Raw genomic sequence first — 24,433 nt, 5'->3', positions numbered from 1 at the left:
GGAAACCTGGGTTTGCTCCCTGAGTTGGGAAGGTCCCCTGGGAGGAGGGCATGGCAACCCACTCCAGTATTCTTGCCTGGAGAATCCTCATGGACAGAGGAGCCTGGTGGGCTGCAATCCATGGGGTTGCAAAGAGTTGGACACAACTGAGTGACTAAGCACACAATGAATAGTCAAACCTAGATTATTTATATTTTTCCTACAATTTAAGGACTATTTTTTATTTCAGTTTACTCATCCCTTCTGTAAGTTGAATATTCATAGTACACACAGATTCACCAAATTATACTATTAAATACTGAGCTATACAGATTTTAGAATATTGGCATTTGTGATGTTTAAAATGCAAAATATTTATTTTCCCAACTGCAGTATGCTTCCTGAAAATACATATGCTAAAATTTATAGAATATCTAAATGATGACTCACATAGAATTGCTGCATTAGTTGTATCTATATTTTATTTTGGTGTTGTATAATTTTCTTTTGCATGTTTTCATGTTAGATGTTAATTGCATTTTTTTCATTATATCATGATACCACCAAATTATTCAATTAGGATTATTTTGTTATTAAAGCTTTTATTCAAATGTTTAATTTGAAATGCCAAACGTAGTGGAACAGAATATATGTTTTATATAAAATAACATGCCAAATATATCTAAAAGACACTTCTATGAATATGCACTTATGTTTAACATGTACTTGTATAGCTATATGCATTTTGGGATTTCCACATATCTGTAGCAACATGTTCTTTATGTTTGTGATAAGTTAGGCAGTAATTACAAACAAATATAGCAATATTTTTAAAAAATATGTAAGACTAAAATTTTAATCGAAATGAAATTCAAATTCAATTTTTATGAATTTGTATTTAATACATTTTCTAAATGACATATTTATAAATTGCTTTACATGAATTATGTTTAGTCCTTTGCATATAGATGTTGAAATAGGAAAGCATCCAAAAACAAATTTTATTATGATACTTAATAAAGTCCAAATTTAATTATATAATTTAATTTTGCTGTTATATACATTTTCCAATTTACATGTGTAACATATGTCATTTTCCATTATCATAATTCCAAGATGACATATAGTTATGATTTTAGAAGCATGTTTATATATGTATATCATTTCATTTTATTTTTATTATATTTGGAAATGTTTTGTTTCAGATATTAATAAAATTATATTTTAGATGTGTTTATATTGTAAACATCTAATTTATAAATATATCTCAAGCAGTTTAGTTGACAGGATAATCTAATTGTGATAAACTACATCGAGTATACATGATTTGATTTCCAATGAAGAATGGATATTTTGGATGTACATTTTATTCGTATATTTGGGTTGTATGTCTTGTAACATCATTTAACATTGTGCTATTAAAGACAACACTTATATTACTGTATAGTATACTTAAAATTTTTTAAAAGAGACCAAACTATTATATTTTAATATTCAGTTAGATATATAATATATTCAATATGATATTGTTGCTATATGTAATCCCAAGCCTTTTTCCAGCATTAACAATTTCCTTATAAAACAGTCAGGTATGCAAAATTATTGAGTTTTTTGAAACTGTTAAATAGTGCATTTTGACAATTTAAAAATCTGTGTTTCACACACTGCCAATTTAAAGTGGTACCAAAAATAGTATTCTAAATTGGTCTACATTTTAGATATGTGGTTATAATATATGACATAATTATATGGTGATGGATGATTTTATTGCCTTATAAGGAAATCATTGTTTTTATGTATATATATATATATCAAAAATATATGACTAAATTTAGATGTACTTCTACTTCCTGCCATTATGAGATATACTAGTTTTTACTCCACAGAAATTTGAATATTCTAAACAAATCCATTTCACACTAACATTGTAAGCTATAATGGTTTGATACTGTTGACATGAATCTTCAAGTAACTGTTACTTATCCAAATAAATCTTTAGTTTCCACACTTTTTCAAAGTGATGTTTTTGAAAATTCAAAACAAAGCCATCAGATTTTCCTTTCTTTGGAATAATTCTTCATTTCATTACATTGTTTGAAATATGACATTGCCATGTTAAAATTGTAATCATATTTCATTTGTGAAATTTATCTTCTTTATGATTGTTAGTATTACTAGAATTATTTTTGAATCCATCTATTCTTTTATTTTTCTTTTGATAAATATTTCTTAAGGATCTACTATGTACCAAGCACTATCCTAGATACTTGGGTTTCAGCAGTGAATGGAATTTGCCTAAATCTCAGCCTTCAGGGAGCTTGCATTATAGTATGGGGAGGAAAAATTATGAAAACAGAATATTAGTAAAACATAAGAACTAGTTGGTAAAATATATTGTTGAAATATGTAGTTAGCTAGATTATGGTTATTAAATTGGTTTTTTCAATGCTTTATTCAAATATTACACCCTGTTCTGAATTCAGGTTAAGAGAATAATAATGCTATTAGCCAGTGGTAGAACTCTATTTATAAAGACTGGGATTGCTAGCAAATCCTGGGTCTAAATGCTACTAAAGATCAGTTCTAACTCACAAATTTGGTTAGGAAATGTATTTATTGCCTGGAGTCTTCAAGAATATGGGGATTTTGCAATTGGTCTGTTGATCTTAAAAGATCAGTTTTAGCAGCAGCCCGGACACATTCCTAAGAATTACCCCAGATTCATTTACCCAAATACTAGGGATTATTTAGGTTTCCCTGGTGGCTCAGATGGTAAAGAATCCGCCTGCAATGTAGGAGACCCAGGTTTAGTCCCTGGTTTGGGAAGATCCCCTGGAGAGCGAAGGGGCTACCCACTCCAGTATTCATACCTGGAGAATCCTGTGGACAGAGAAACCGACAAGCTACTGTCCATGGAGTTGAATAGAGTTGGACACAACTGAGCAGCTAAGCACAGAGATTATTTAGGATTAATGTAATGACCTTCAATGATGCAACATAATAAATAGCTGTTTAATTTACTTCTATGTTAAAGGTATAATAGACACACTGAGATTTAAGACAGTACAGATTCCACAATTTTTCATACTTTTAGATTGCATTTAGCAACATATGTTTATATTTAAATAGTTTCCTTTCTAAAACTAAACCTGGAAGCTCAGACATTATGATAAAGTTAGGAAGAGTTCTAAAGCATTAGTTTCTTTCATAAAGGTGCAGTTAAATTCCCCAGAAGAATAATATGGACCAGGTAATTGTTTTTATAGTAATGAGTACATGGACGTCAAAATGTCTGGTTAACCATGAGATTAGTTACTAAATATTAGTAATGCCAGTGTAATTATTACTTAATCGTGACTAAAGAAAGCCTTCACCATGTATTAGCTTAGTAAATATTACTGGCTAATTTGCATAACCAATATGCATTCTAATCTTCATAAAGTAACTTGAATATTCAATAGCATCTTTTTCTGATAAATGCTTTAAAATATATTAAAAATCTTTAAAATTACTTGATAATTGTCATACTTCATTTACCACTGGCCACCACAAAGTATAATCATTTAATTCTTTTGAATTTCTAAATCAAATTAAAAAAAGTGGTAAAGAATCCACCTGCCAATGCAGGGCACCCAAGAGACACAAGTTTGACCCCTGGGTCTGGAAAATAACCTGGAGTAGAAAATGGTAACTCACTCCAGTATTCTTGCTTTGTAAATTCTATAGACAGAGGAGCCTGGTGGGCTACAGTCTATGAGGTAGCAAAGAATTGGACACAACTGAGCGACTGACTGAGCACACACACATATAACAGCACAAGCTGGCAGAATTAGTAATGGGCAAGTACTCTTTTGCTTGCTTGTGAACTAGGGATGGCTCTTGTTTGACTTCCTTTTTGACATTAAAGCAGAAACCTGAATTACTTGTCCTACTAATCACCTGCCTATAGCTAAAGAGGGGTGGGGGAAGAAGGCAGAATATGTTTAAATCACATAATGTGATATAGCTGTTTTGTCTCTTGAAAAATGATTAAAATATTCCTTTGCATTTTGTCTAATATATATATGGACAGAAGTTTGAAATGCAGTTTGTTGAGAAGGCAAAGTATATGAAGACTTAACACCCTTCAATGGCTTTAAAAAATAGTCAGGAATTTTCTAACCAGGACCTAACTGTTGGTTCTAATTAGTAGTCGTTCCTCCAAAATTCAGTTATTTTTTTTCTTATTAAGCATTTTAGCTGTCAAGATCCATCTAAGCATATCTTCAGTCAGTTTCATGCTTCTCTTATAAAAATTGCATCTTTTTGTCATTATGTGAGAATTATTCTCTACCAAGTACAATTTTTGAAAAAAAGAGTTTAAGTGAAAGGAAAAAGAAAATCCTAATTTGGAGTCTTTAAAACAATTATAAAATTATAGTGAACCTTAATAAGATTAAGAATATGGTGAATTACTGTGACATACTTATGAGATATTTGGAATTTTTCAATCACTTTTTAAAACTATTTTGTATGAATGAAATTTTCATGCTAATAGTTGATTTTTGATCATTTCTAAATAAAATAATTTGTGTATTTTAACTAATTGAAAATTGGTTAATCTCAAGTTTTACTTTAAAAGTCTGAAAAATATTACCCAACTTCCAAAACAACCCACTAGATTCTGAAGTAGATGTATAGCTCATGACATTGAATATTTTATCATGTTGGCTTTTTTCTGACAAATGAGGTAAAGATAGATATTTACAAGAAGCAGTTATTTCAGAGTTTTTTTTTTAATCATTTTGTTTTCAGTTTTGATTTTTAAATTCTCCTTTCTTCACTTGTCTTAAAATTAACAAAAAAAAATTTTGCCTAGAAATCATGATGAAATATGGCATAGACTATTCAAAGCATACTTTTGAGAAAAGTGTGGTTACATAGTTACCCATTCTGTCAAAACTTGTCATTTACTAGGCATTTGTTGCTAAAAACCATCTGTAGATAAATAATGAATAAGATTTATTTAAGGCCAGATAAAGGGTTTACTGTTTCTCCTTATTCTCCCTAACGTGTTACAATTAAAATGTGGTATGTTTATGTGTAATAACTCTTCATACATTGATTGATATAAACAAAACATCAGATCTGTTTACTTCACATTTTAGTGGCGTGTTTGTGTTTTGCCTTTTTATGTTAGTTATACTTAAAGTGATAGAAGAGAATATAATTTATGAAACTTATCAGAAAAAAAAAAACAACATTTAAAAGAAAAAGTTAGCATCTAGTGCTACTGTGTCCCACAGGTTCTTCTACATTGACCCACACTACCTCCACTGGTGAGTTAGAGGAGCATAACAGGACTGCTACTGGTGCTATTGCTGTTGCTAGCACATCTGCAGATGTTACTGTATCCAGTGTTACAGCTGTCACCATCCATAGACTTTCCGAGGAACAGCGAGTGCAAGTAAAGAATCTCAGAAATTCAGGTCTGGACCCCAACACATCCAAGGACGGGCTCTCACCTCATCAAGCAGATACACAAAGTACAAGGAGAAGACCAAGAAATGCTGAACAGATAGAAAGAACTAAAGAGCTTGCAGTTGTTACTCATAGAGGTATTGGATGTTATTTTACTTGTGCCCATTTAGTTACAGCCAAAGCTATATTTTGGTAATGATTCCAATTAGAGAATGCTCTGAAACAGAGCCAAAATTTCGGAAATGCAAGAAAGAATTCAAAGTAGCTGAAAAATATAGGCAGTAAAAGCCAGAACCTGAATAATTTGAAAGCATAAAAGTTAGAATGAAAAAAAAAAAATCAAAATGAAATTCAAATGTTGGAGGGAGGAGGGAGTAATATAGAAAAAAAATAATGCATAAATGATAGTAAAAACAAAATACCTATTGTGTATTATAAACCAATTATGGTGTCTAGATAAAATTGAAATTAAAATAGCCATTTTTCTATTAATAAAGGTACATATTTACTAATTAATGATTTATCCAATGTAGTAATTTTCATATTTGCATGATTTTTGTTATACAAATGCCAATTAATTATTGAGAACATAGATAACTAGATTGGGAACAATGGAAACATTATGTCTGGTGATTATTTTATATAGCTTATCTACTATTTCTGAATCACCTGTTGACACATATGATTGTACTGAGAACAGATTTCTCATTTTGAAAAGGTAACAGTTATTCTGGGCTTCCCTTGTGGCTCAGCTGGTAAAGAATCTGCCTGCAATGCAGGAGACCTGGGTTCGATCCCTGGGTTGGGAAGACCCCATGAGAAGGGAAAGGTTACACACTCCAGTATTCTGGCCTGGAGAATTCCATGGACTGTATAGTCCAAGGGGTCGCAAAGAGTCAGACATGACTGAGCGACTTTCACTTTCCCTTTCAACAGTTATTCCTTGGTATTATGACTCCAAATTTAAGTATTCCTTAATTTCCTGCTTTAATTTTTAGAAATAAAAATATCAGAGTCAAATTATATGTTGATAATTTTATAGTCAAATAATACAAAATTTAGGAAGTGTAGCAAGAATTTGTTTTTCTATTTTTTGGTAGCAGCTTCACTGTACAGTTTAGGAAAAAATAGTGCAGTATGAAACACTAAAGAGACTTTATATTGATGTATTCATCAGTGGAAATATTAATGAAATGAACATATTTCAAGTACAAATATTTACTCCAGCTCTGTTTCCAACTCAAAGTTATATATTCTCCAAAATGGCAGTGATTTTTGTAGTATGGTTATGCATAGTTTGCATGATATAGGTAATGGAAAACCATTCAGATGCATAGTACAGACTAAGGAAAAAAAATTAAGACATCTTTGCATAAGTTGATTGAAAATCATACATCTCAGAAGTTCATTTTCCATCAAAATTCATACTGAAAGTAGTTACTTTGATTCTCTTTAATAAGAAGCATTCTAAAATGAATTCTTATCATGTGGTAATCTCCTTTAAAGGATTAAATTGATATCACCTTGGTTCTCTATTCATTCTCCTACCATGACTATTTCTACTCATGTAAATATAGGGATCATTATCATATTTATAACTGTTTAATCAAGTAGATAGATTTTCCTATTACAGGGAATTAAAAATGTGTAAATATTGAAATATTGATTAAGGAAAAAGCCCTTCAGTTTAGTGTTTTCACTCTCTGGAAATTTGCATGCACTGACATAGACAAACTTCCCTGTATTCATTCTGTTGTCCATTGAAGAAGAGGCAGGTAATGTTTCTATATGAATTTATTGTTTATTAACTAATAATACATATGCTCCAGGTAAAGTTTGCCATCAAGTGATTTGAGAAACCCTGGTGCTATATATATATATATATATATATAGCACATGTATACATATATATTGAATATTTTGTAGAATTTGAACAAATAATTCAGATTGAAAAGAGAATAGTTATCAATTACTATATTAAAGTGATTTGAAAGTTAATCTAAAATTTTGAAGTGCATTCAGCCAAATTTCAATTAAGCATCAAGATTACATCCTTGGTTAATTTCAGTGCTCAAATTTTCTCAATTGTTATAATAATCTTCCAATGCTGTGTTAGCACTCATAGCATTTAGACCTGTTTCACCTATATTCTTTCTAGAATAGTGTTTATGAATATGATATTCATTCAGTGATGCCATCTACCTTGGATATAAATATTTTTAATCATTGATATTTAAATTATGTGTAAAGAAAACAGCTTGAATGTTATGTTCATTTTTGGTGACTTAAATTATTATACTTGCATCAAATCTTCATACAAACCTCAATATATAGTTGTATTTTCAGACATAAAGCAGTCCTCAAAGACTTTACTCTTAAGCTGGATCTAATCTCTAAATAGAAATTTGTTGACATGAAAACAATATTCTTTTAAACAATATATTTAAGTTTACTCAACATGCCTGACATACCAACTGACGTCTGTTCTGTGCAAAATAAGGATAAATAATACATGGCCCTTCTTTTGAGAGACTGAGAGAGAGTAGAGGACATAGAGAAATCCATCCTGGTGGGACAAGGAAGATTTTGTAAAGCTCATGGCTGAACAGAGTACTAAAGGAGATACAGGATGTATGTAGGCAGTGAGTCCTTTAATTGATGTTTTAGATGAGTCAATGAAGATAATACGAAACTAGCTTGCTTAATTTTTCTAGATATTTTAGGAAAAAAAAATCTTGTTCTTCTATTCCATTCTCCATAAAGTAGTCAGAATTACCATTTAAAAATGAAAACCTGATCATATTCCTTCATTGCTTTAAAGCTCCCACTGGTTTCCGAGTGACTTTGGGAATAAAACCAAATGTGATCATAACCCATGGGATCCTCTTATGTTTTTTTGTCTACATTTCCAAATTCATCTCATGCAGCTCTGATAATCACTCTCTGTGTTTTTTGCCAAACAGAATTTCTTTTAGCTTGTTGAACACACCATATTCTTTTCTGCCTCAGGCTAGTCCCATAAGCTATTTCTTCTTCCTTTCAACCAAATCATTCTAATTCCTTTTCCAAGATTTAGCTGAAATTGTTAATTCCTGGAAATTTTGAATTTCCTGTTATAACTCACCATTTTAAATTCTGTAAGGTAGGGAGAGGATGAGTCCTGTTCATGGTTCATTCCCAGTGCTTAGAACAGCTTCTGACTCATAGACATTTTTAGATAATATTTAGTAAATTGATGAATAAATATTTGTAATTTCACTAGCCAGAGTATTCATTCAACTTATTTAAAGGCTAAAAATTATATTTTTCAATATAATCAAATATTCATGTAGTTCAATATTAAAAATAGCTATTTTGTTATAGTTATAATAACCAATGTTTTTAACCCCTTTGAAAACCAAAGGTATTCTTACAAACTTAAAATGAAATATTGCTTTTTTATTATATTACTACTTAAAATTCACAGAGTAAAACCAGATATAAATGCCTTGCTTATGGCCTTTTTACATTTATGAAATCAAAGAAAATTTATTAATAAATACAAAATAATAAAGTCAGTAAACTATATATGAATAAATATTAATGTAATATTATGAATATTATTTTCCTGAGATTAATTACCATCTCAAGCATATATACATAAGAGATTGTGATAGCATAGGTTTTTTGATGTCTACAAGTACATACAAAGTTTTGCACTGTGATCGTGTACATTTTTCATTTTTTTTTCTATTCACACTGCAATTAAACTTTCATGTCTATGATGTCTTTTGATCATTGCTACTTCCTAATTTGTCTATTTTTAATAACTTGAGGCAATTAAAGTACTTAGAATTATCACTATGAAAACAAAGAAAACATAAACACTGAAATTGCACTTAGTATTTGGCACTTGGTATTTGTAAGTGTATAGACTCAAAAGCCTACGTATTAGTTTATGATAAATTAAGTCATTATAGTGAATTTATTATAAAAGCTGCACAGTTAATGAATAATTTGAAAAAAACTTAGAATATTTATCAAAGATTTTTCAATCTCTATAGGGTTCTGCTCCAATTAATTTTTCCTATAATACTATAATTAAGCATCAGTAATTCAACTTAAGGTATGTTCATAAAATTTTTTTTTTCAGTTTCTACTTGTTCTCAGTGAAAGAAAACCCCTCCTGATTTTTTCCATTTAAAAAATGTCTTAGACATGAAATAAAATATAAAGAAGTAAAAGAGAAAAATATTGATGACAAATGTTGGTTTAAATCTTCTTTAAATAGTGTGTTAACACCACAGTTTATTAGTACCCAATAGTTTTCAAAATGAACATTCAATTTTATTGATTGGATTTTAGTCTACTTTTCTCACCTACTGTACATGAGGATCTTTTCGGGTCACATGAAATATTGGGGTTGAATTTTCCTATCAGTAAAATAGAATCGTACTATTATATTAGGGTTATAGTGAGGATTGAACACAGTATTAGGTGAAAATGCCAAAAAACCTCAAATATTTTCTCCCAGTGTAAAGGCAAAACCAAATTGCCCACCATTATTGGTTAGTTTTGAGGTCAGAGAACTAGGCTGAGTCTGTACTCTATACCTTATTAGGTGTATAATTTTGAACAATAACTTCAACTTTAGAACCTGCAATTTCTTAGTAACTGAGCGTAGCTACCTGTAGGTAACTATGTGAAAGAATTTAGCACAGTTGTTGGCTTATGTTCAATGGATAGTAATTGTTTTTATTTTTACTATTATTCATCGAATATATTTAACTCTTGCTATCTATGTGACATTGCTCTGGACAGTAGAAGTATAAAAATGTGCAATGCAGGCTGTGCTATGGAGTAGTCTATATAACTTATTTTATAAAGGGAAGCTTATTATGAGAAACATTGCCATAGCAGTGTTTTTGTTTTTTTGTTTTTTATGTTACTGAAGTAAAGGAGAGGGATCAACTGCCTCTAAATGTAAAAGTCAAGAAAGGCTGCACAGACATAAGATATTTGTACAAATTCTTGAGAGATGAACAGAAGTTTTCAACTAGTAAATTGTGTTTATTTTGCTAAGAGGTATAAAAATTGCTTCAAGTGGATAATGTGCTGAATAGAAATATGATGACTATATAACAAAATAAGTAAAGGAAATATTCAACCTTCCTTAAAAGGATTATTTGCAGTTATATAAATAAACCTAAAAACAATTGATCTTTTTAGATTATAGAATATCCAGATGTTTAAAATTAGATACCATAGTATCTAGTGATATTTTAAATTCCTTCAGAATAGTTTGTTGCTTTAACTATAAGATTTTTTTTGAAATTATTTATGAATATTTACATAACATAACTTTTCTAACAATCTGTAAATACCATAATTTATTTTTATATCTCTAAGAGATTTTAATTCAGTGTTGACTTAAAACAGTAGGAAATATGTAGTATGATTAAAACATTAAGTAAAACATTAAGTCCTGAATTTCTAGAATTTTATTTTTTAAAATAGATGGAATCTTTTAGATCGTCTACTACAACACCATTACTTCTTATAGGAAATTGTGATCTGAAAAAGGCCATGTGAAAACCCAGTCTTCATATTGATAAACTAGTATTCATTCATCCTTCTGTTTACTCATGGTTCATAAAGGCCTAATGCATGAAGATCCTTTTATTAGGTGATATTAAGGTTAAAGTAATATAGATGACAACCATATTTGGGTTTTATTCCTCAAGAGTTTAATATTTATATTATTAAAAATAGTCATTTAATGTGTTTTACTCATTTTTAAACTGTTGTTTTTCTTACATAATACAGTAGAATGAGATTTCTTTTTCCCCCCAGTATGTAGACAATTCCTGTCTGCTGTTAGTAAGCAGCCATGGTAGTTGCTATTTTCATGTAAAAGTGTCAATATATTCTTTTGAAAAGTTTCCATATACATATATAATAATTATAAACATTCTTTTATTGTTTTTCTTAGAAATTTAGATGACTATATCATCTTGCAGAGTCAAATATGTCATGAGCATTTACTGCCATTGATGGTACTTGTTTTGATGTAGTGTAGCAAATGCTTTCATAGTATATTTAATAGCTAATGATCTTATTAATAAGATTGAGCAGGGTTTTAACTTGGTTTATAAGGTAAGGAGGGCTTCCCTGGTGGCTCAGATGGTAAAGAATCCACTTGAATGTGGGAGACAAGGGTTCAATCCCTGGGTTGGGAAGATGCCCTGAAGGAGGGCATGGCAACTCACTCCAGTATTCTTGCCTGGAGAATCCCCATGGACAGAAGAGCCTGGCCAGCTACAATCCATGGAGTTGCAAAGAATCCGACATGACTGAGTAACAAAACACAGCACATAATGTAACATGAAATTATATTTAACTGAAATTTAATATGATGTAGAACCGCTCCCATAAGGGCAGCATAAAAGAAAATCTATTTTAATTACCTGTTTGTAAGTAGAATTTTTAATTGTTTTCAGCTTTAAGGTAAGGATAGTTAATTCAGCATACATTATTAACTTTAGGTCAGCAATTTTAATCCAAACAAAAGCAGGAATTTAAAAAAATTATCATAAGCAATATTTTTTTCAAGTAACATTATCTGAGTTTTACATTGCTCAATAAAAAGAGGAAAACAACATACTATCAGATATACGATCTACATTGAATTTCCAGTTTATTTCAAAAATCACATACTATGATATGTAACCATTTTGTTTAAAACAGTAGACTATAATATGACAAAAACTCTATTGTATAGAAATTACAGTTCTTGGGTGCCTAGTAGGTGCCTTTCACTAATAGGTTATTTGGCCACATGTAAAATACAGTTTAAGTCTTTTCAATAGTTTGCAAGCACCTGTTTTCAAACTATATGTTATTATCTTTATGGAGTATAGATTTATAAATCAAAAACATTCTTTTTTTATGAATCTTCATAAGCTGTATCACCATGAAAAAATTCATTTATGGATGGTTACTTAGATCTTGTGGAAACTGATATATGTTTATCAAATATCAGGGCTTGTTACACATATTATCTCTATGCTTAAGCATATAAGCTTAAGTTCATAAAATTTAAAATATGGTTTCTGTTTTCAAAGGAAAAGTGTAGAGATAAGATAATAGTAAAAAATTATTGATCAATTCTAAGAGAAATAATTTCTACAGAATGAGCATGTTAGGATGAGTTATAGGTGTCTTTTAAAATTATAATATGTTATATGTAGGAGAGATCAAACGTGTTCTGCCATAGGTTGTAGAACTTAATGTGTGAAACCACAAGAAGATACAAAATATAGAGAAAACTATTCTAACACTGAATTTTGTTCAAATATAGATTGTGTGCTTCAGAGAGCAGCAAATTTCTAAGTCACTGATAAGATATTCAAGCATAGCTTGTTGGGCAAACTGGGTATTTAGAAAGTGTTTAAGCCTCAAAGTATTGAAATGATATGACCACCACTATCCCTTCTAATCCAAGTGTCTATCCAGAGATCTCATATTTTAATTGATAGATTTATCATCATCTTCTATTTTCTCTTGAGGTTTGAATTGGCCTGGACTTATCTTTATGATTATCTCATTGTAGAGAGAGAGAAAGCAAGCATAGAAGTGGCCAACAGTACCATCAAGATAGTTGGATTGGCACTCTCCTTATCCCAGATAATGGAAACTCAGCCATATAAACATTTTTCACCAGGACCACTGCCACATATATGCCTTAAGTTCCAGAACCTCTTCATTTGAGGACTTAACTTTTAGGTAGTTAATGTCCAACATTAACTTTAACATTAATGTCCAATAGGTCCTTTATTCAAGACTTTCTTTCATTTGTCTGTTCCTTTGTTCCCTCCTTCCCTTCCCTTCCTTTTCCCTCATCCCTCCCATCCCCTCCCCTTCATTTCTCTCCCCTTCACTCTCCCCCTCCTTCCTTCCTTTCCTTTCTTTTCTTACTTTCTTTTTATCTTTCCTTTTCCTTTTCTTTCTTTTAGTGCAATTTCTTTTCTTCTTCCCTTCCTTCTTCCTTCCTTCTATACATTCATCCTTACTTCTCTTCCTTATTGCTTTCTTTGTTTCTTTCTTCAACAAAAATTCACTGACTATTTGCATGTCGTATTTTCTTCTAGTCCTTTGTTTATACAGCATTGAACAAAACCTTGTTTGTTGAGTTTATATTTAAATGAGGAGAAAAATACAAGGAAATAAGCAAATAACTACCTAATGGCAGAGAAAACAACTAGATAGAAAGAGCTTGAGTTTTGCTTGCAAAAAAGAAAGCCTGATGTGCCTGGAGTTCAGTGGAAAGAAAAAGGAAAGTGGAGATCAGTTGAGAAGTTGGCAGGAATTAGACTATATAGGCTTTGAGGCCTGGGTAAAGAGATTTATTTTAATCTAAATGAGACAGGAAGCGATTAGTAGACTTTATATTATCTAATATAACTTTTTATAAGACATCATTTTAGCAGGAAGATCCCTGGATGTGGGCATAGCAATCCACTCCAGTATTCTTACCTAGAGAATCCCTGTGGACAGAGGGGCCTGGTGGGCTACAGTCCATGGGGTCGCAAAGATTTGGACATGACTGAGTGACCAAGCATGCACACACATAAGAAATTTTAAGTAAGCAGGAGCAGGCAGACAAACTAGTATTGTATACAGATGTGCAATTAACGATTGATACAGATTTTGGAGTCTTAAGTCTTAAACTATGGTTCTCAAACTTCAGTGTGAACACAAATCACCTTGCAGTCTTACTCAGATGCAGATTGTGACTTCATGGGATTTTGATGGGATCAGAGATTCTGCATTTCTAACAAGATTGCAGATTCTGCTGATATACTGATTAGCAAAATTTTACATGAGGATTATAATTATGGAGAGAGACCAGTACATACCCAGCAGTACATGGCCACTCTCCATGAAATCTTGTTCTCCACTAGAATATTTACAACGTTAATAGACTGTCTCAGATAATATGGTAAAACTTATTTCTATAAAAATGACTATACTGGTGGGAGATTAACTAGTGGAAGGGATATTTTATGGCAGGTGGATTTTCCAGATCAACCTTAATGACAACAATTAATTCTGTCAACCCTTAGGAATGACTGAGCAGATTACATTACTTATGATTTTACTGCAAAAAATTGATGAATAATTGATGAAAACATTCCCAAGTCTAATTTTAACTCATTTATTGCTTTTTTTACCCTAAATCTGTATCCTGAAATTATTTTTTAAATGTATTATCAAATAACAGAAAAAAACAAGGTTTTACTTTTACTTAACATGTGAAATCTTTGAAAGTATGATAGGTGGAAAGAAAGATAGTGAAAATCAGGATACAGAAATTGATTGCCAAATCAAAAATTTTCATGATTGAATAAATATGCATCATCTTCTATTTTATATAAATGATGAAATTGCACTTGCCTGCTTGAATTTCCATGTCCTTCTTTATGAGATTAATTGATGTATTAATGTTCATGCATGTTTATCATAAATAATAACAAGATACAATTATGACATTTAAAAATTGTTTATGTATGATTTTTAAGGTACTTTCATTTATTAAATTAACTATTAGTCTTTTATGTAAGAACTCTGACATTGTTAAAGTAAATATATATTTAACAGATAGGGAACTGGTAACATTTAGGTGGGTATACTATATATAAATGTTGACTATTGCATTCTTTATCAACATCTTATCTTTTTTTGTTGTTTTTTGCATTGTTCTCTTGACTTTTTTCCTAAATCATATTATTTTGTTCAAAATTGTGTTAATGTTGATACTTGTGGCAATTAAAATCCATGTCCCAAAATGTACCAATTTATGATTTAAATACATAATTATTTATTGAATATCATCTTCATATTTCATTTCCATATTTCATCACATTTATGAAATTATGAAAACTGTCATTCATAACAGTAAATATATTTTTATATTTTGCTGAATAAGTTGTATTTAGGGAGAAAGAAGAGAAAAAATAAAATGTTAGAAATTGCTTGGTAACAGATTTTACATTCTTAAAAGGTACTAGATACAAATACTCCAAAATTACTGAGACAATATTTATGACAATATTAAGCACTGAAAATTTGTTTTTTTCACATATGATGTATCTGCAAGTAATCATTTTAACAGTTTTATTCAATGCTACCCCTCAAGCCATGCTTTTGAGTTATTCCTATGCGGAGATTTTAAGTACTTCTGATAACCCCAATGTTTTCCTTTAAGTAAGTGTTAGGAAGCATATATCTTTTCACATTAACTGCAATTGTCATCTTGTAACAAGGATCTTATTTCATAAGTGGTATTTTTTTTTTTTTTTAGATTTTCAACCCCATTTTTATGCTCACCAGTAATTATTAATCAAAGATTTTGATACATTATTGTTTAGATTAACATTATCTCATTTTTTATAGAATGAGCAAACAAGGGAAATAATACTAATATGTAGAGCATAAAAGAAAGAGAGTCTTAACTTTAAAGAACAAAGATGGCAATGATTTTATGTGTAACTGGCTTCCCCAAATGGTTATCAAAGCTAATTATTTTGCCTGTGAATGAGATGATCACAATGAGTGTGAGGTTGTGGTTTTTAAATCTTTTTCCTTGTTAAAGTATTTTGAAGGGGCTAGACGTTCTATTTGTGCTCAAAGTTGGTGCCAAAGTGGACTCTGCCTTTTGGAATATGAAAGTATGGTCCTGTGTTAGAAATTTTTATCTTGTTCAGAGTTATTTTGGGGCATTTTCACCCACTTTTGCAGCAAGTTGCTTTCCTCCATATAGTTTTCTAGAGCATATGGCTACCCTGCTGTGCACAGAGTGAAATCACACAATTAAGCTTCACAATTTTAGGAAGAGAAGAACCTTTATATATGGCAGAACAGCATGGTGTTAGGTTTGGGGTGCATTGCATAGTATATTTTTTCCTCCTATGTAATCATTTGTATTCTAAACCATGGACTGTTGCTTTGTAGTGTTGATGCTTGACTTTCCTTTTTTTTTAATTGTCTTCAAATGGCATTTCTTCGTAATACCGAGTGGGATTAAAGTGTGAGAGATTTCTAGATTGATTTTGTCCAGAGAAATTAGAAAATTTTCGTTTAGTTGGCTTACATTCAGGAAGTGAGGAGGGTGGAAAGCAGTGAACAGTGGCAGTCATCAACTCTCCTGAACTTTTCCATTTGAAAGGAATGAGCCAAAGTTGATTTTACTAAAAAGAACAAAACAAAACTGTATGGTAATTTGAGTTTCATCTAGCAGTTGGCTTTTGCTACACCTTTTTTATTCATCTGCTTATACTTTTAAAGTAAGACATGAAGAGGCTTCACACCATGGGGTTATCCCTGGCACTATCAGTTAATAGTTAATATTATTCAGTATTAAATTCAGTTAATGAAACTGGCTCTGCTCTATATTAAAGTAAACCATCCTTAAAATCAGATATTGTTGACTACTTAAATTTTTCTATTATTAGCTTTGCATTAAAAAAAAAATAATGTGGATAGAGTAAACTAATCCAGTCCATTTGTGATTTCCCAGGATATATTTCAGTTGTTATTTCTGACTAGATATATGAAATGCTGTTATTCATAGTCAGGTGGTGGTGTTGATGCTAGGATTGAAGTTTTAAAGTCAAATGAATGAATGTGTTTTACTAGTATATGTATTGGGCAATCTACTTAGCCTTTCTCCATTTCTACATCTAGAAAGGAGGGAAATAATCCCATTTTGAATGGCTATTTTGTGATTTAAATGAGACAGTGGACAGAGTACTTATGCTTTAGACACACAACCATTAACTGATACTGCCCACTTCTGGAGGCTTTACAAGAAGAAAATACGCTTTAGTTACATTAAAAGTTTTATCAGATAAAGGTATGTGAACAAAGTAAGAAAACGAATAGCACAGAGTTTTAAATTTCTACATAGCTGATTTTCTTAGAAATAAAATATGTAGTCTAATTGGCTTCCTTAGTGGCTCAGTGGTAAAGAATCCACCTGCAGTGTAGGAGATGTGGGTTTGATCTCTGGGTGGGGAAGATCCCCTGGAAGGAAATGGCAACCCACTCCAGTGTTCTTGCCTGGAGAATTCCATGGACAGAGAAGCCTGGCAAGCTACAGTCCTTGGTATCACAGAATTGGACATGACTGAAGCAACTGAGTGAGCATGAGCATATAGTCTAATGCAATATTGATAGAGAATTATGGAAACTGCTGATATATATAGCTGTATTTAGCTCTGTTCATATGGATCTCATGTATAAGTTATTACTAAAATAATGTGTAGTATCCAGTTCATCTCAGGTTTCTGTTGGTCCCACATTTATTTTTCTTGCCAGTTTTACCTTCGTTTCAATTACTCTCCAAATTCAGTACAGCTAATTCACTTGACTTGCTTTTTGTATCTTCGATCCTTGTGAATTCTCTGTGCTTCTTGAGGAAATAATTGCTAAAAAGGGCATAAGGTGTGTGCTCTAGATTTCAAAACAAGTAAGGAAATAAGTAAGCAACCAGTGGTAGAATGATGAGCATAACCATCCCTATTTCTACTTAGATATTATCTGTTTAAGAGTCATTATAAACAAATTGAGAGATGATGTTTAATATAGTATCTGAAAAAATCAAATCTCTAATGATTTCCTTGTGCCAGCGGTATATCTGTAGAGTCTGTAGGGAAACTATTGAATATGGGCTAATTCAAGGAAGGTTTATTTACAAAGGGATTACTTGTAAATAAGCGTATGTAAAGAACCACAAGGGATCATGCAGCTGGGGCAGTAGCAACTAGGCTGTCACTATTCCCTACCCATTTGGATGAAGGAAGGGAGAGATGTTGGGCATATATATATATATATATATATGCCATAAAAAAGACTAGTAACTTTCAGTTAAGGGCCCACCTCCAGTTAGCATAGTCGGAGAGACCTTTCAGAATAATCCTGATACTACTTTCCTTCTTCCCTCCATCTTCCTGCTGGAGTTCTCTGGAGGATCAGGGAATCTGTTGATAGAGCCTGGAGCATCTCAAATTTAAATGTTCATAAGAATTGCATAGTGGTCTTGTTAAAGGCTAATTTTAATTCATTAAGTCTGGGAGGGCTTGATAATCTGTTTTTCTAACAAGTTCCTAGGTGATGTTGGTGCTGCTAGTGTAATGCCACAGTTTGTGTAGCAGGATGTAGCCTATGTACAAAGGCTACATCCTGCTATGTCAACCGATGTACAAAGAATAAGGAAGAGAATAGATCTGGAAAAGCACGTGGCAAGACATAAAATAGATGTGGAAAGGCATGGATGGGCTGTGACCAGAACATAGATAAGTTACGATGAGAGTGCTTTGTTGTCTTCAATAGCCGTGATTATAGCAGCATAACCCTGTGTCAAATATGCTGTCAGAGTCCATTTATACTTGTTTACAACAATCGGTAGAGATACCAAACCTCTATGAAGAACTTTAGATAGACTATAATAATCTTGTATCAGAAGGAAGAGGGAATATTGTTGCTCATTAAAGTAATAACATCTTCTGGATTTTTTTTTTAAAATTACTCAGTGTACTTAAGAAATTTGTAGTGGAAGAATATATTCCACTGCCATCAAGCTTATGATATGCATTACCCATGGTCACTCTTATTCAAACAGTTGGCTTCTTTCTCAATTAGTCTCATATTAGAAGGTATTATACTATAGATAAATGATCTCTGACATTACATATAAAACAAATATGTGATATAAAATTACCTCATTCATTTTAAATTAAAAAACATTATAAACTCGCAGATATATTTTTGTTCTAGAGATCATTTGAGAAGTTTTGCCTAATCTTCATATTTTTTAAGGCTTTCATGTAAAAACCAGAGGCATTCTAAGCAGCCAAAAAAAAAGAAAAATTGAATTTTATCATTCTTTATGTTACACTTTATAGTAAAATTATATTTTAGTAAAATTAATTAGTGAAAAGAGAAAAAATATAAATAAAAGAAATATAAAATAATTACTATTCAAAAATCATGGGATATCAAAACAAAGAAGAACATAAGAAAATGATTGAATTGAGTGGATCTTAATATTTAACTGTAGGACTAAAGATACTTTTAAAAAGTTCACTTAAAGCTGTTAGAAAATGAAGATTAAAACTTTATTAAATTAAGGCTGAGACAGTTGTAAAAGTGTTAAAAGTATTTGTGAACCATACCAATGGTAACTCTTTCCATATGGTGATTTTTATTATGCCAATTATAAGAATCCCTAAAGAGAATATAAAAATCCCACATTTTTCTTATAATCCTGACATTTTACTGCACACCATAACTGTAAGACCTGTTACGCCAAGCATTGTGTATGCATCTGCTAGTGTCTACATAAGTGCAATGGATTTCTGAAGTTGTTCTATTTCTGGAAGAGAAGAAAGCCCATATACAAATTTTAGAATCTTTATCCAATAATTAATATCCACTATTTCTTAAATAAAAAGTAAATAAATTCAATCTGGAAGACCTGCGAAAATTAGCAAATTGATTTTATAAAATATGTCTTCTTTCACATTCATACTTGGTTCAGTTTTCTAAGTAAAAATTTTAGACTTATTTCTTAGTCTGAAGTGGTTGAAAAATAAGATTTCAGAGATTATGGTTTAGGCTGATTTTTTTACAACTTTGAGACCTTATAGCCTTAGAATCTCTTGTAAAAATGAAAATGGACCTGTTACAAGAATGACATAAATTATGCTGAATACCTACACATAGGTTTGTAAGAAGTGATATGATTATATATTAACATTTAAGAATGCTTCTATCCATTTATACCAAATTTACTAGTTTGGCCAAAGGATTTGGAGAAGTTTATAACTTGATATAAAAAAATAAAATTAAAGTTGGAAATCCAGGGAAAATTTATGAATTTGTATAACATCCCTAAACAGTGAAAAAAAGACATAACACAAAATAGTTGAAAATTTTATGATAGTGCATCCCCAATTAAAATGTCTTCTGAAAATGACCAGATCTTAAAATTATAAATAATTAAACAGCTAACATTTACTGAACTTTTCCATGTCCTGATTCTTGGTATTTATTGTAGAATTTAAGTATATAACACAATATATGATTGTAAAGTTTCTTTCAGCTATAAAGAGGGGATCATAAGTGCTAGTCACAAGCTAGTAGGGTAGCATAAATAGATATTTTGGACTTAAAAAATATTAAAGTATCTAAACTGTATTCTTTAACTCTAGTGATTTTTAAAAGGTAAAATGCATTAGATTTAAGTACTTATAAAATTTAATATACATCATTTCTTATAAAATTAATTGATCTAATTCTATCATTTTAAATTGAAAATATTTAGATATTGCATATCCCTAAAATGTAAGTCTTTAAAAATGAATTTTCAGTGTTTTTGAACATGTTTCATTGCACCACTAATTTTCTTATCAAATGGAAGCCAGTATTATTTCTTTTCTTCTAACATATTCTAAAATAAAATATTTTTCGGAAACACTCATGAACCACTTACTAATATGCTGCTGAATTTTCTATGATACTTTTTTTACTGTATAGTCCAGAAACATGATTTACTTTCAATATACCTTTAGTCACTTTCTAAAATTACACTACAGAAATATTTATAAAGCTAATATTATTTTTCTAAGAAACTTATATCCAATGGTAAATTTTACATGAAAGATAGTAAAGAGTATCAGAGTGTAGTACTACCTGATTTTTACTGACATCAGTGTAGTTTCTTGATCTTTCTTCTTCTAATGATAATATGGGATGGAATGATCAATTATCAGCCTTCATGTTACATATATTATGAAGAAGTGTTCTACCAGTGTAGCATGTAGGAAAAAAAAAAACCCAACAATGATCAATTATCAGCCTTCGTGTTACATATATTATGAAGAAATGTTCTACCAGTGTAGCATGTAGGAAAAAAAAAAACCAGCACTAACGTTTTTAGGCCTGTAACATGGAGCCATCATTTACTTTCAAACCAATGAAACTTGCTTTCTAAACATAGTGAACTACCTCTATAGTCTCTAAACACGTTTTAATCTTGAGATAGAATTGATATTTCTGATTAGTCTTTCCTTCTTCCTTTGCTCTAAATTCTATACCTAAATGCTTATGGGTAAATTAATGAATCTCTTAGGAATATATAGATAAGTTAAACAACTTGTTCGTGTCTTATGGGACTAGAACACAGGTTTCCCAACTTCTGGCCCAGTGAGAGAAATACTACAAATAACAGGCTGTGTTTTAACATGATTTAGATCTGTAATAAAATCCCTACCAAGTGATTGAATTTCCTCATTACACATGTAAATGGATCTATTGTCAATGTTGAGATGAGCCATATTCTCAAAACGGAACACATACACACACACATGAACACACACTAGTTAGTAGTTTTGATAACCAAAACAAAAACTGGCAAAATTTTATTATTGTACTTTATTTATTGAATATAAAGATAAAGACATAATGATATTTAATTCAAAATATAAAGTAGGAATTATATATCTAAATTTAGAAGGAGAGAAAGTCATTGTCTGAGAAGTTGAATCAAAAATAACCCTCAATCAATAGGATGTAAACTCTCTCAAAAAAATTATTTTCCTTTTCAGAAAGGCTGTCATACTCTCACTTAATCACAGATTTACAATGAACCTACTGCCTTCCACTTGCAAGATAAATTATAGTCAAGATGCCTACTTCAAATTTGGAAGATTAAGATAAACAGAATTTTGCATTTGTTTTATTTTTATTGTATTTAAATATAAGTAGAAAATGAAAGCATTTTTAGGTGTTCAGATAACATTTAATAAATAGTGGTCGATGTGTCTCTACAGGAATTCCATACAAATCTAAAACAGTATTTTCCAATGAAAAAATGTTCTGCTCACTAAAACTAAATATATCTGTTTCTTCTTTTTCAAAGATAAATGTTCTCAAAAATTACAAATTTTCACTCTCTCTATATAGCAGTGAAACAGAATAAAAAATATTGGGTGTGACTTTGAGGTTATATAGTAAAGAGTGTATCAATTTTAAAATAAGAAAATTGAAGCCATGAAATGTTTTATCACTAAGTTTTAGAAGCTCAGTGATAGAAGGAACACTTGAAGATTATCTTTTCTAAAGCTCCAACTGATGGTTGAATTCCTTTTAGTACATTTGTCTAATGTGGTTAGTTTCCTAATGGTTACAAGTGGCACCAGTGCTTTGTTTTTACAAATGAAGATTCTCTAACATAAAAATAAGCTCATATGTCACCTGCTTCACACACACACAAAAAAAGTGTTGATACTTGAAACAAAATCAAGTGCATTATCCATATGTGGACATATGTTATTATTTTTATAATAAGACATTTTAACTTTAATAATTTTAAATAAGTGACTTTAGGTGATTAACATGGAAGTTAGATGAGGTTTAAGTAACACCAACCAACATCAGTATTTTGGTAAGTTTTTAAAATCCATTTTATAATTAAAATTCATTGTGAAAATAACAGAACAATAATTTATCTGGAAAATACTGTGATGATAATTCTCTACAGTGGTTTAAAACTGCATAAATGAGGATTATAAGAACAAAATTTTTTTTTAGTGTCTTGGGCTTACAACTAAAAAGATGGATTTGATTATGAGCCTAATATATTCCTTTCTGACAGACATTTTCATATTATTAAATATTATGAAATAATATGAAAAATTATGAACTATATCAATTTATGAAATTTTATAAATTTATTTTTATGAAAAATATTTCATTATGTTAAATATGGCATGATAAAGCCAAAAAAGCAATAAGTGAAGGTGAACAAAATTGTTTAGCATGTGAAAAGTGAAAAGCAGAAGAAAATGAAGGGGATGGATCTCTGCATATATGTCTACATGTCTTGCATTTAATGAAATATATTAAAAATTTATCAGAACATGCATAGTTTTTGTATTTAAAAAGCTTTTCACATAAAAATATTCATCTTGACCATTCATTTCTTTCCTTCCTAATTCATGACTAATCAAGGAAACTATCTGAACAAAATGCCTTCAGTTAAATAGAATTTACAATATTGGATATATACATTCAATCACACACTTGTGCAACAAAAACCTCTTACGTACAATAATGTTGCTTCTTTTGAGAAACTCACAGTACAGTGGAAGCAATCAATACAAACAACACATTGTCTTTTATCATTTTAAAAATGATATACAACATATTTTAATATCTCTATGATAAAATAAGTTTGACATGCTTATAGCTGAAATACACCCTGTAGAAAAAGTTAGATTAATTTTATTAGATAAATGTGATGATTAGCAGCACTTATTCTTAATATCATGGCAGTATTTAATTCATATACCTTGTAAAATGTAATAAATATATCTTTTATGGCATATATTTGAGAATTAACATCTCACTGATTTATGATTTAGAGCATATCTTACAATTGGTACTTGCAGTATTTGTCCTTTAGTTTATTAGTGTTCAAGAAAATATGTGATATGCTCTTTCTATTGAAATTAGAAAATTATCTAAATTATGGGTTTACTGTTTAACATATTTAAAAATTTTGGTTAATTTAATTTTATGTTATTTTTCTATTCACTCCTTTTTATCTCCTAAAATGGGTATTCTCCTGGCTTTCCACCTTCTGCAGCTGTGTTACAACTATTTTTTACTTTTCTTTAATAAAAATTGACAAATAGATGTTTTTAAAAAATAAGGCCAAGCCTCTTCAGAACCAGGAAGTTATTTAAAACTTCTTGGTTTGAGGTGCCATTGTTCCTGACAGCCAAATAATCAAGTTTAAATATAAGAACATTACATAAACCTCGTTTCTACACACATATATACACACATACACTCACACAGAGTAGTTTTCATAATTCACTATTTCTAGTAACTGAGCTCTTTGAGCCTCTGGACTTTTCTTTTTCAACTTTTTTCTTTGAGTTTATAATCT

The 24,433-nt window shown here is 30.5% G+C and overlaps 1 protein-coding gene across 4 annotated transcripts in view; it reads left to right on the top strand.

The window, feature by feature from the left end:
- The window catches only part of CSMD3 (CUB and Sushi multiple domains 3), a 1,311,921-nt gene that overhangs the window by 503,562 nt on the left and 783,926 nt on the right, over positions 1–24,433 (top strand). For 2 of the 4 annotated variants that reach the window (XM_081504393.1, XM_081504394.1), the window contains one exon: positions 5,265–5,576. The exons of the other annotated variants lie outside the window; for them this stretch is intronic. In XM_081504393.1, coding sequence (XP_081360519.1) covers positions 5,265–5,576 — 312 coding nt within the window. The remainder of the gene's footprint in view (positions 1–5,264; positions 5,577–24,433) is intronic. 4 annotated transcript variants of the gene reach the window in all.

The sequence above is a fragment of the Giraffa tippelskirchi genome, chromosome 6 (genome assembly GCF_054371585.1).
Source record: "Giraffa tippelskirchi isolate mGirTip1 chromosome 6, T2T-mGirTip1v1.2.pri, whole genome shotgun sequence".
NCBI lineage: Eukaryota > Metazoa > Chordata > Mammalia > Artiodactyla > Giraffidae > Giraffa > Giraffa tippelskirchi.
The sequence above is the reverse complement of the archived record's forward strand: the minus strand, read 5'-3'. Positions and strand labels throughout refer to the sequence as shown.